The 12,258-nt window shown below is 46.0% G+C and overlaps 1 protein-coding gene and 1 non-coding gene across 2 annotated transcripts; one reads left to right on the plus strand and one right to left on the minus strand.

Moving 5' to 3' along the window:
* The first annotated feature begins 912 nt into the window (after positions 1-912).
* On the plus strand, positions 913-1,019 carry LOC131013811 (small nucleolar RNA R71). The gene has a single exon (XR_009097890.1). It is a non-coding gene; the product is annotated as a small nucleolar RNA R71 (small nucleolar RNA).
* Positions 1,020-11,115: 10,096 nt separating this feature from the next.
* Positions 11,116-12,020, minus strand: LOC131008084 (uncharacterized). Its single transcript, XM_057934985.1, has 2 exons — positions 11,943-12,020; positions 11,116-11,883 (listed from the first exon to the last, which is right to left on the minus strand). The coding sequence occupies exons 1-2, from the start codon at positions 12,018-12,020 to the stop codon at positions 11,116-11,118; spliced, it is 846 nt and encodes a 281-aa protein (XP_057790968.1).
* Positions 12,021-12,258: the final 238 nt, after the last annotated feature.

Consider the following 12,258-nt stretch of genomic DNA (forward strand, 5'->3'; position numbering starts at 1 on the left):
GGGCTCCTTCACAGCAGAAGAGCTCGAATCCTTCTTAGGGGGAGGCGGCTGTTTCGCTGCAAGCTCCTCCAAGTCATCATCATCGTCCTCCACTACTTTGCTTTTTCCCTTGTCATTTTTCAGCTCTGGAAAATTCTGGTACTCAGTCCCGCTTCGAAGATGGATCGCATTACACTGATTTTTGGGATTAATTTCAGTGTTGCTGGGAAAGTGGCCCAGCTTGTGCTGTGCAGCTGCTTGGTTGGCCATCTGACCAACTTGATTTTCTAACATCTGCACCTGCTTAGAAAGTGCTGACACATTTTGCTCCATGCTGAACATTTTGGTTCCTAAGTTTGCCGAGTTTGCCTCCATTCCGGTGACCTTCACCAATACTTGCTTCATCATTTCCTCCATTGAATCTTTCTTTGGCTCATTGATTACTCCCCCACTAGAAACAGAAAATCCTGGTGGAGGTTGCAAAGCATTATTGGGATTTGAATAGGAAAAATTTGATGATTCCTGTTATTTGGATGATATGGGGGATTTCCACCCGGATGTCCCTGATAGTTTGGTCTATTGAATTGGTACTGCCGCTGGACATAATTAGCATCTTCAAACTGCGACACATCAGGTAAACCCGGCTGCTGAGGAATTTTAGCTAGCAGTGCCTTTCTCTCCAACTCATACTGCTTCTGAAGAGCTTCATATTTCTCCTTAAAATCATCTCTCTCCTCATTCACAGCTGCAATTCTTCTCGTAGGATTTCTATCATTCGGCCATTGATAACTGTTGGAGGCCATCTCTTCTATCACACAATAAGCCTCCTTTGTATTTCTATGGAGAAGACATCCACCTGCAGTAGCATCCACCATACTTTTTGTCAGACCAGTCAAACCATTATAAAAGTGAATGATTTGTTGATCTTCCGTGAAACCATGTTGTAGACAATTCCTGAGCAACTCACGAAATCTTTCCCAAGCATCGTGAATGGTCTCATCTCCAAACTGGGAAAAGTGAGAAATCTCTGCAATGATTTTCTGAGCTTTAGAAGCAGGAAAGTATTTTGCTAGGAAAGCTCTACACAAATCCTCCCATCCAGTAATGGCACCTCTGTCCAAACTCTTGAACCACTCCTTCGCTCTGTCTCTGAGAGAGAATCCAAACATCTTCATTCTGATGGCATCAGGTGGCACTCCATTCTGCTTAATAGTGTCGCAAATTTCTAGAAACTGAGTGATGTGAGCATGCGGATTTTCAGAAGCCGCTCCATTAAACTGTTCAGCTTGCACCATGTTTATCAATCCCGGCTTCAGCTCGAACGTGTTAGCCTGCACAGTTGGTCCCCATCTGCCTCCTTGAAATTGATCAACCCGAGGCTGATACATGTGATTCAGTGGTGGCTCTGGTGGAGGAGCCCAGTTGCGCTCTCTCTCTTCGTCTAGCTGCCTCTGAAGGTGTGTCACGGCTCGCACAAGAGTTTCAAGGTCCATGTTATTCTGTTGCTCTGCCATTGCTTGCTTCTTTTTTTCGTGGTTGTCTCTTTTGTACTGCTTATTAAGATTGCGTAAAGTCTTGTTAATTTCAGGGTCAAACTCAAAAAGAGTGTTATCGTGAGATCTTGTGTTCATACGCAACCTACAGAAACACACTTTAAAAATTAGAACAAAAATAAAAACAAATAAAAACCTGAAGTACTATAAAGCCCTATCGAAAATATTAAAGCAATTTCTTAACAGTCCCCGGCAACGGCGCCAAAAAGTTGATTACTATTTTTATAGCAACAAAAACTGCAACTAAACAGTGTAATTGTAGCACAGAAATAGCAAGCAGAGTATCGTATCCACATAGACTATTATAACGAAATCACTCTATCTATTCCCTAAACAGACTCTCACAGTATGCAGGTAAACGATTATGAAGAAGATTTAATTAACTAAAACTAAAACGCAATAAATCTAAACACGTAAGAAATATCAAATAATAAAGACAACTGATCCTAGGGTAGTAAATTCATTAACTAAATCCACATAATAAATCTATTAATCCTATGTACCAGTTTAATCCAGTTATGATGAGAGATCACTTAATTAATCAATTACTCTCGCTAGAGCAGCAACGATCGTAGATTAGTAAATTATCTATCTCCGTTAGGTCTCAAGAAAATCTACTAACTCCCAATAGCTCCTAAGAATAGCTCCCTATGATCCACCTATCTCCGCTAGGTCTCAAGGTTAAAATCATATCATACATTCCTGAATCCGCTAAACAGTTATCTCCGCTAGGTCTCAAACCGAATAGCTAAACATGTAAACTATTGGCCAAATAATTCACAAGAAAATAAGCACCAGGAATTATGAATCATAAACTGGAAGGCACAAAGGTATTAACAAATAAATCACATAAATTCAATCAACTATTTACAAACCCTAGAATCAGCTAAAGGAAACTAGCCAGACATGCTAAAATAAAACATAAACATAATTAAATAGAACGCAATTATAAAAAACTAAATTGTATAAAAACCGAATGAAAAACGATTGTAGCGGCTTGAATCTTCAGTCTTGATCCAAGCCTTGAAAACTAGAAAGCAATGAAATTCTGAAAGCTAGAAAACTGAAAAATAAAATCTGGGAACTGAAAAACTAAAGCTCGGAACCCTGAATAGGTACAAGGAAGACCTATATATAGTATCAGGGTAAAACTACAGAGTTTGAGCTCGAAAAGGACTTTAAAAACGAAATAAAACGCAAAATAACGGGCTGACGACGACCCCGCGGCGGGCAGGCGGCGGTCGCCGGCTTCTTCACTAAAATCCCTCTTTATGCGGCGGGCGCCCGGCGGGCGCCGCTCGATCGCCAGCCACGCCGATTTCTCGGCGGGCTGAGCGGCGGTCGCCGGCTGGAACGCCGGGTGCTGCCCAAAATTTCCTCTTCTGCCGGCGGTCGCCGGCTGGGTCGCCGGTTGATCGCCGGCAACTCCGTTTCCTCCTTTTTCTCGAGCTCTTCAAGCTCGTTTCGTCGATTTTCGCATCCGGAACACTTGTAACTTGATATTTGGATCTTCAACATCCATATGTAGCTTTCAAAACACTCAAACCTATAGCAAAATGACCAAAACCATACCCAAAAGCAATATCACAAAAGAATATGAAACTTAAACCAAATGATATCACAACCAAGCATAATTCTAGCACTTTGAACACTTAAACACTCCTAAAAACAATGCAAAATGAGTGTTTATCACATACATACATACATTTTATTGCCAAGCCTTTTAACAGTAGTAAGATACGAGGGTTTTCCTTCAAAGACTCGTATTTACCAAAAATATCATTTCTTTCACAAATATCCCGCGCAGGCATTTTAACATCATTAATCACCATATCAGTAACTCGTGCCGAGAGGTAGGCCTCCCTCTACGGACACTATGATCGGCCAACCCGCTAGATGACTCACGATCACAAGGGTGTACACTAATTCCGAAGGGATTTGCGGTCCCATCCAGAATCCGAATTCGATTAGCATCAGATAGGTAATTAACAACAAAACATAAAGCATTTAGGCATTGACAATATCATTCAAAAATTTTAAGCATAAAAATTTGTAACAATTCTATAATATGGTTTTAGTTTTCGTAAGAAAGCCTCACCTGGTAGTGGTGACTCACGTCTAAGCCTTAAACTCTTTGCGTTCAACCTTAATTGAAAAGAATAACGCAAGGTCTTAGACCGTTGAAAATCTAACATAACTGAGGATGCGTAATGTAATTATGCATGGCTCATATTCTGTTTATTAGACTAAGGTGATACTAAGGGAAATCTTATCTCTAGTCCTTGTATTAAAGCAATTAAACCAACTAGGTTTTGTCTCGTGAGATCTAGTGATTACTATTTTGATTTGCTCTCTTAAGGGTGTTCTAAATCGCTAATTTAATAATAAACTCCCTTCGTGAGTAAAGGAAAAGAAATGAAACTCAAAACACCCTAAGTTCTTTCTCTCTCTATCTCACGTCTGCTCTGCCTCATCGTTCTCTGCTCTGGAAAGTCAGCTCTGGCTGTTTGGTCAGCTCTGGCGAATTTAGCTCTGAAAGTCAGCTCTGGCTGTTTGGTCAGCTCTGGCGATTTTAGCTCTGGAAAAACAGCTTTGGCCTTTAGGTCAGCTCTGGCGATTTTAGCTTTGGGAAGTCAGCTCTGGCCTCCGAAAGTCAGCTCTGGCGTTTTTGGCTCTGGAAAGTCAGTTCTGGCCTCCGAAAGTCAGCTCTGGTGACTTAGCTCTGAAAGTCAGCTCTGGCCTCCGAAAGTCAGCTCTGGTGTTTTTGGCTCTGGAAAGTCAGCTCTGGCCTCCGAAAGTCAGCTTTGGTGACTTAGCTCTGAAAGTTCGGCTCTGCTCTGGTCAGCTCTGCTCTGGCGTTTTCCAGCTCCGATCTGGAACTTCCAGCTCTGCTCTGGTGTTTCCAATTCTGTTCTGGTGTTTTCAGCTCTGCTCTTGGCATTTTCTACTCTGCTCTGGCATTTTCTGGCTCTGCTCTGGCATTTCCAGTTCTGCTCTGGTGTTTTCAGCTCTGCTCTGGCATTTTCTAGCTCTGCTCTGGCATTTCCAGTTCTGCTCTGGCATTTCCAGTTCTGCTCTGGTGTTTTCAGCTCTGCTCTGGCATTTTCTGGGCAGAACGACGAGGGTTTCCAGTTTCCAAACTAGGGTTCTTTGTCCTTTCTTGCCTCGATTCTCACTCGTACGTCGGCCCTAATCTATTCCTATGTGAGCATGCTGTGCTTGTTCAAGTTCATCTACGTTTAAAGCCTAAAGTTCTCATCGTTTAATCGAAGTTTCAAGCCGTGGGTTCTACCGGAAAAGTGACCTATCATGCTTCTATGAGCGTGTGTTTCATGCTGAAAAGAGTAGTAATAGAGGTCGAGAGTTACCTTGTTGTTGCGTGCTTTGGTCGGGCAAGCACGATGGTTCCTCGCTTCTTCGATCGACGAGGTTCAAACTGAAATGGAAGTTATTGTTCTTAGGCTGAAAACAGATGGAAGGGAACACGGCGAAGGGAGGAAATAAGGCCGTGTCTTACCTTGAATGTGCAGCAAGGGCTTCGGTCTAATCTTCTCCGTGGAAGGCGTCGAGAGAGAGGAATGGAGCTCTTGCTATTGCTGCTGGATTTTCAGAGTGCCGAAGGAAGAGAAAGGGTGGCACAAAGGGGTTGAAGGGGAGTTTAAATAGGTGTTTGGCCGAATGCACTTGAGTGCCTAGGGGAGGGCTTTGGCTGTTAGCCCTTCCATGCGTGGAGTAGGGGAGGCGTTTCAGCTGCTCGCCCAATGGAGGGGCTGCTGCTGCTCTGCTGCTGCTGTTGCTGCCGTGCTGTGGAGGTGGAGTGTGGCTCTTCGGCTGCTGCCCAATGGGAGGAGCTGCAGCTGGCGTGGAAGTTGAGGGGGCGCTGCTGCTGTGTAGGGCTGCAAGGACAGCCTAGTCTACTCGGCTGTGGTTGGGCAGCACTGGCGTGCGGAAGGGCGAGGCCTTTCGGCTGCCCAGCCCAAGGCTGCTGCCGTGGTTGCTGCTGCTCTGGCGTGGAGGTGGCGTGCGGCCCTTCGGCTGCTCGCCCAATGGGGGCTGCTTCCGTGGCCGTTGCCCACCTCATCCTCCTTCTTTCCTTTCTAATCCTAGGTGTAGCCGAAGTAGAGAGGTAGAGAGGTGTAGAGTGGTGTGATGTGACTTAAGTAAACGATTTAAATAAAACCTCTCAGAGTTGGTTTCTCCGAAGTAGAGAAACAGGTTTCGTTTTGCTAAACGATAAAGCTAAATTAAATCCGTAGATTTAATGCGTTCGTTATTCTAATACTTAAATTAAATCCGTAGATTTAATTATCCTCAAAGTCAAAATTAATTCACGACATAAGTAGCAATGTGACAGTAAGCTCCATCTTGATAAATAACACAACTTAGCTAAGTTGGTTATAACTCGGATTAATCATTCATCAACTCAAAGATTCTCATCGCGGTCTTAAACGCGAGAGAAAAAAAAAATAAAGCATACTGTTAGCTAAGTAACTTTGTCACCGAGATTCATAAATTCAGGAACATAATAGAAAACATAGAACTTCAATTACTGGTAGATAGGTAAATAAACACACAATACTGTAATTAAAATACTTGATAAAAGAGCGGGTTACTACATCCTACCCCTCTTAACAAAATTTCGTCCCGAAATTTGCATATCTATGTAAAAAGGTATGGGTATTTTTCTTTCATTTGATCCTCAAGTTCCCATGTTGCCTCTTCAGGTCCATGGTGTCTCGATAAAATTTTGACTGACGTGATCGATTTATTTCTCAACTCTTGCACCTTTCGGTCCAAGATGGCTTCTGGTCTTTCCTCGTACGTCAGGTCTGGGTTAAGAATCATTTCCTCTTGGTGGATCACGTGTTTTGGGTCAAACACGTACCGTCTCAACTGTGATACGTGGAACACATTGTGGATGTTTCCAAAGCTAGGTGGCAGTGCCAACCTATATGCTACGGGACCTATTCTTTCAAGGATCTCATAAGGTCCTACAAAACGGGGTCTCAACTTACCCTTAACACCGAATCTAATGATCCCTTTCTCCTATCTGAAATTGTAGTTTGGTTCGTCGGGTATCAGCATAAGACTTCTGTCTGTCCTGGGCTTCTTTAATCCTTGCTCTAATCTGGTGGATGGTCTCGATCATTTCGCTCACTGCATCTGGCCCAAGGATTTTTCTTTCACCCACTTCATCCCAGTAAAGTGGTGATCTACACTTTCTTCCATAAAGCGCCTCGTAAGGTGCCATCTCAATGGTTGCCTGGTAACTGTTGTTGTAGGCGAATTCGATCAGTGGCAATACTGATTCCCAACTTACTCCTCGGTCTAGCACTACTGTCCTCAACATGTCTTCAAGGGTCTGAATTGTCCTTTCCGATTGTCCATCTATTTGAGGATGAAAAGCGGTGCTAAAGTTCAATCGTGTTCCTAACTCTTCCTGCAAGCTGATCCAAAATCTATAAGTAAATTTTGAATCTCTATCCGAGGTGATGGATATTGGTATCCCATGAAGCCGTACAATCTCACGGATGTACAGTTGGGCTAGTTTCTCCGATCCATGGGTAATTGGAATCGGTAAAAAGTGAGCGCACTTCGTGAGACGGTCTGCTATTACCCAAATAGCGGTGTTACCCCTCTTCGACTTGGGTAAATCCGTCACGAAATCCATCGCTATGTGCTCCCACTTCCATTCTGGGATTTCCAAAGGATGTAATTTCCCATATGGTCGTTGATGTAAAGCTTTCACTTGCTGGCATGCAAGGCAGCGTTCTACAAACGAGGCTATATCTCGCTTCATCCCGTCCCACCAAAACTTCTGTTTCAGATCTTGGTACATTTTGGTACTCCCGGGATGAGCGGTATAGGGCGTGTCATGAGCTTCACTCATGATCTCGTTCCTGAGTTCCTCGTTGTGGGGTACACACAACCTTCCCTTAAAAAGGACGGCGTTATCCGTTGCCTCTTGGTAGTCTCCGGGCGTGCCTGTTCGGATCTTAAGACGAACTTTCTCTAAGCTTTCGTCCGCTCTCTGGGCACTGATGATCCTTCCTCTGAGGTCTGGGGCGGCTACCAGAGTTGCGATGATTGCTTTCGTCGTTGCTGGTGGCTGAACCACTTCCAACTTCAATCTGTCGAAGTCCCTTACGAGCGTGTCCTCTTGAGTGAGAAGAAGTCCTAACTCGGATTGAGTTTTACGACTTAAAGCATCAGCTACTACGTTAGCTTTCCCTGGGTGGTAATTGATACCGCAATCGTAATCTTTCACGAGTTCGAGCCATCTCCTCTGTCTCATGTTCAGGTCTTTCTGCTCGAAAAAGTGTTTAAGGCTCTTGTGATCAGTGAAGATTTCACATCTAACTCCGTATAGATGGTGTCTCCAAATCTTCAAAGCATGCACAATTGCTGCCAATTCTAGGTCGTGAGTGGGGTAGTTCAACTTATGTGGCCTTAGTTGTCGCGAAGCGTAGGCGATGACCTTTCCTTCCTGCATCAACACACAACCTAATCCATTTTTGGACGCGTCTGTGTAGATCAGGTATTCTTTATCGGCTGTTGGAACTGCTAGCACTGGTGCAGTTGTCAATTTCCTCTTCAGCTCTTGGAAGCTGGCTTCACACTCTTCGGTCCATTTATACTCGATTCCTTTGCGAAGTAGTTGCGTCATTGGCCTTGCTATCTTAGAGAATCCTTCGATGAATCTCCGGTAGTATCCTGCTAAACCTAAGAAACTTCAGATTTCATTAGGGGTGGTTGGTGATTTCCAATCGTGCACTGCTTGCACCTTGGCGGGGTCTACCTTGATTCCATCTACTGACACGATATGTCCTAGGAACATCACTTCTTTTTAGCCAAAACTCGCACTTGCTGAATTTGGCGAACAACTTCTTTGATCTTAAAGTTTCTAGGACGATTCTCAAATGCTCTTCATGTTCTAGGTCACTCTTAGAATAGATGAGGATATCATCTATAAATACTAAGACGAATTTGTCTAAGTACGGATGGAAAATTCGATTCATGAGATCCATGAATACTGCCGGTGCATTGGTTAGACCAAATGGCATGACTATGAATTCATAGTGGCCATATCTCGTTCGGAAAGCGGTCTTGGGTACATCCTTTGGTCTGATCTTCAGCTGGTGGTACCCTGACCTTAAGTCTATTTTGGAGAACACACTGGCTCCCTTGAGTTGGTCAAACAAATCATCTATCCTCGGGAGAGGGTATTTGTTTTTGAGCGTCAGTTTGTTCAACTCTCGATAATCAATGCACATTCTCATGGCTCCATCTTTCTTCTTGACGAAGAGTACAGGCGCACCCCAAGGTGAGACACTAGGTCTGATGAAACCTAAGTCCAAAAGTTCTTGTAGTTGGACCTTCAACTCTTGCAATTCCTTTGGGGCCATCCTGTACGGTGCCTTTGATACTGGGGCTGATCCAGGTTCTAGGTCAATGGTGAAATCTAGTTGCCTATCTGGGGGTAGTCCTGGTAATGTTTCTGGAAAAACATCCGGAAAATCTCGTACTATTGGCACATCTTTCACCCTCTTGTTGCTACCAGCTTCCCCGTTTAGGTAGACGAGATAAGCTGTGCTTCCTTCCTTCATCATCTCCTTTTTGGCTTGTAGTGCGGATATCACTGGTACTCTCTTCCTCATACCGATGCCGTGAAATTCCGTTGGTTCTTTCCCGGGTGGTCGAAGAGAAATCTTTCGTTCACTACAAAGGATGGTGGCATAATTTTCGGCTAACCAGTCCATTCCTAAGATCATATCTACGTCCCACATAAGCAGAATATTAAGATTGTTTGCTACCATCTTATGTTCTCCCATTTCAAATTCTACGTTCGAACAAACATGAGTGGTAGTAGATCTTCCTCCTGAGGGTGTAGTGATTCTTAAGGCACACTTAGCTCGTTATGATTCGATTTCTAAGGTATCTACGCAAGAGGCTGAGATAAAAGAATGCGAAGCACCAGTATCGAACAGAATCATAATGGAAAAACCTTTAAGCTTGCCCATACCTGCCAGGTTTCCCTTGTTTTTCTCGGGCTGGTTTTCGGTGATAGCAAAGGCTCTTGCCTGCTGCGGCGGTTGTTGCAGCTGTTTCTGTTGCTGCTGGCGCTGTTGGTGCTGGTGTGCCTGTTGTTGGCGGGGCTGCTGTTGCCCTGGAACTGCTCGGAGGGGTTGGGCATAAGTGGCCCTAATTGCAGCGCCCTGCTGTCTGTTGGGGCACTGAGAGGAGTAGTGACCCTTCTGGCCACACGTGTAGCAACCGTCAGTTCCAGCCCTACAAACACCACGATGTGGTTTGTTGCATTTTGGACAAGGGGGTACTTCGTTCTGTCTTTGGTTGCCTCCGGCCGGGGTAAGACCCTTTTGCTTCCCTTGTCCTTGTGGCTGAAACTGTCCAAACGGCGCACTCCCTTGCCAGGACGGCGCACCTCCTTGCCATGGCTTCTTGTTAGTCGGGTTCTCACTCCCTCCTTGGTTGTTCCAGTTGCGCTTCCCTTTGAAGTTCTGAGGACGTACAGGTAGGTTGGCTGGCGCTGAAGTTTATGGCGGAGCCAACCTTTCCACTGGCATCGCAGCTTCGACGTCCAGTGCCCTGTTCAGGGACTCGGTGTAGGAGAGTCCACCATGACTAGCTAGGGTCATCCTAATTTCGTGCCTCAGACCGGCACAAAATTTCTCCGCCATCTTCTCATCAGTATCCACCTGCTGTGGAGCATAACGTGATAGATCACAGAATTCCCTGTCGTATTCCGTCACTGTCCTCTTCCCTTGCCTCAGGTTGTAGAACTCAGCCTCTTTCTTCTTCCTGTAGCTTTTGGGAATATACTTATCGTATAACCCAGTCTTAAAGCTTTCCCATGTGTAGGCTGCCCATTGCTCGGGAGTCAGTGTCTTTCGGCGGGCTTCCCACCAAAAGTCAGCCGCTCCCGTTAACTGGAAAGACACGCACGAGAGTCGCTCCTCTTCCGTGCAGCGAAGAAAAGTGAAGATGCGCTCCAATGCGCGTACCCAAGCCTCAGCTTCGGCTGGGTCGCCCATTCCATTGAATGTGGGCGGATTCTGTCGGAGGAATAGTTCCTCAATCCTTCTGGCAGGGGGTGGAGGGGGTGGGGTTGGTTCCCTGTCGTTTCGTGGTACCTCAGGTTCATCATCTTGATTTCTATCATTGTTAGCATTTCTTCTAGCGGTGCGACCTCGTCTAGGCGGCATACTGCAATCTGCGAAGCACCTATTTTAGCACATTCTATACGGAAGTCTCTAAGGTAATTTATAAGGAACTGCTGGCATGCACAAGTCGCAAAGTCATAGATACTACATCGTGAATTGACTTGTGGAGAAACAAAACCCGTAGGGTAACATAAATCATATGCTAAATTGTCTTAAAACCCATACTAGGGTCAAAAATGCATATCATGGAAAATTTGCCTCATCGAGGACTTTTGCATCAATAGAAAGTTTCCATACTAGCGTCGACATCAATTATAAAGAGTCATGGGGTTACAAAACATCGGAACGAATTCATCGTTTCCGGAAAAACATCCCTAGCTAAGACTATCAAATATGCGATCCTAAAACGCGGTACGGCTGTTCCTAGGCGATGGCAAAAGGTAGATAAGCGGGTCCTCCTCGGGGTCTTCTTCTGGGTCCTCCTCCTCATCCTCGTTGGGCAACGGGGTCTCTCCCTGACCCTCGCCCGTCTCTCGTATGATCTGGGCCGTGCGGAAGATGTCGTCCGCAATCTCGCGGATCGGGTCATTCCCGGTGCGGATCCTAGCCGTGGCACGGGGCCCAGTCGGGGCTGGAGGTGGCGACGGCCTAGGGTGAATAATCCTCCTCGTCGCGCCACTTGGCGCCATATCCTCCTCCTGCATGGGGGCCTTGCCCCTATCTAGGAACTCTCTCGTGTTGGCTATGGCCCTGTCAGCGTTGGCCATTGCGGCTGCGAGTCTTGCTTCTGCCGTGGACATCGGTGGTGGTGGTGGAGTAGGTTCCCGGAGAGCTGAGTCGGGAGGTGACGGGAAATCTCTACGAGCTCGTGGACGAGAGGGGCCTGCCTCGTCGTCGTGTCTACCACGGCGCCCTAGAACTGTGGTACGCGGTGGAGGGTCTTGTGGCAAGGCCACCTGGGGCTCAGGTGCATCAGCGAGTATCTCAGCGGGCAGAGGCGTCCCTACCTGCACGTAGTCTCCCGGGAGAACATAGGGTCCTTGAGGGGCGCTGCCCCACAAGGTGAAGCAGGCCTGAAGCTCCGCTACGAAGCTAGGGAAGTCTCCCACTAGGTCGTGGTAATTCTCCCGTGGGAAGATGTAGTAGGATGAAATCTGCTTAGCCCATCCCTGCCACTCAGAGGGTAACAGCAGGATCAATCTCTGGATGCCGTCGTACCCTAACACACCGTACACACTCGCCTCGACCCAATATCGATGGAAACCGGCGAGGAACTGCCCGAGGCTATCCCCGTGACATGGGGCATAGGTGCGGTAGGACCGCTCGACTTCCTCTGGACTAGCCCACGAGGGTAAAGGTCGTCGTCGTGTGTAGACAGTTCTCGCCATCTAACGAAAGAAAGGAAAAATCTATCGTCAACTCACAGTAAAACGCGGCATGCCACTTAAATCGGTAAGGTTCTAAACGTCTATACTGGGTCATCAAAAATCGGTTCGAAGATCATAACTCGTAAAATCTAGTCATCACAACATCATCTAAATCTA

Source organism: Salvia miltiorrhiza, chromosome 2 (assembly GCF_028751815.1).
Source record: "Salvia miltiorrhiza cultivar Shanhuang (shh) chromosome 2, IMPLAD_Smil_shh, whole genome shotgun sequence".
NCBI classification, from domain to species: Eukaryota; Viridiplantae; Streptophyta; class Magnoliopsida; order Lamiales; family Lamiaceae; genus Salvia; species Salvia miltiorrhiza.

Bases quoted from the DNA above. Each gene is read 5' to 3' on its own strand.
- LOC131008084 (XM_057934985.1), bottom strand. From the start codon at position 12,020: ATGCCCCATGTCACGGGGATAGCCTCGGGCAGTTCCTCGCCGGTTTCC. The intron at 11,884-11,942 runs GTGTGTTAGGGT...TCTGAGTGGCAG, and splicing joins GGTCGAGGCGAGTGTGTACG to GGATGGGCTAAGCAGATTTC.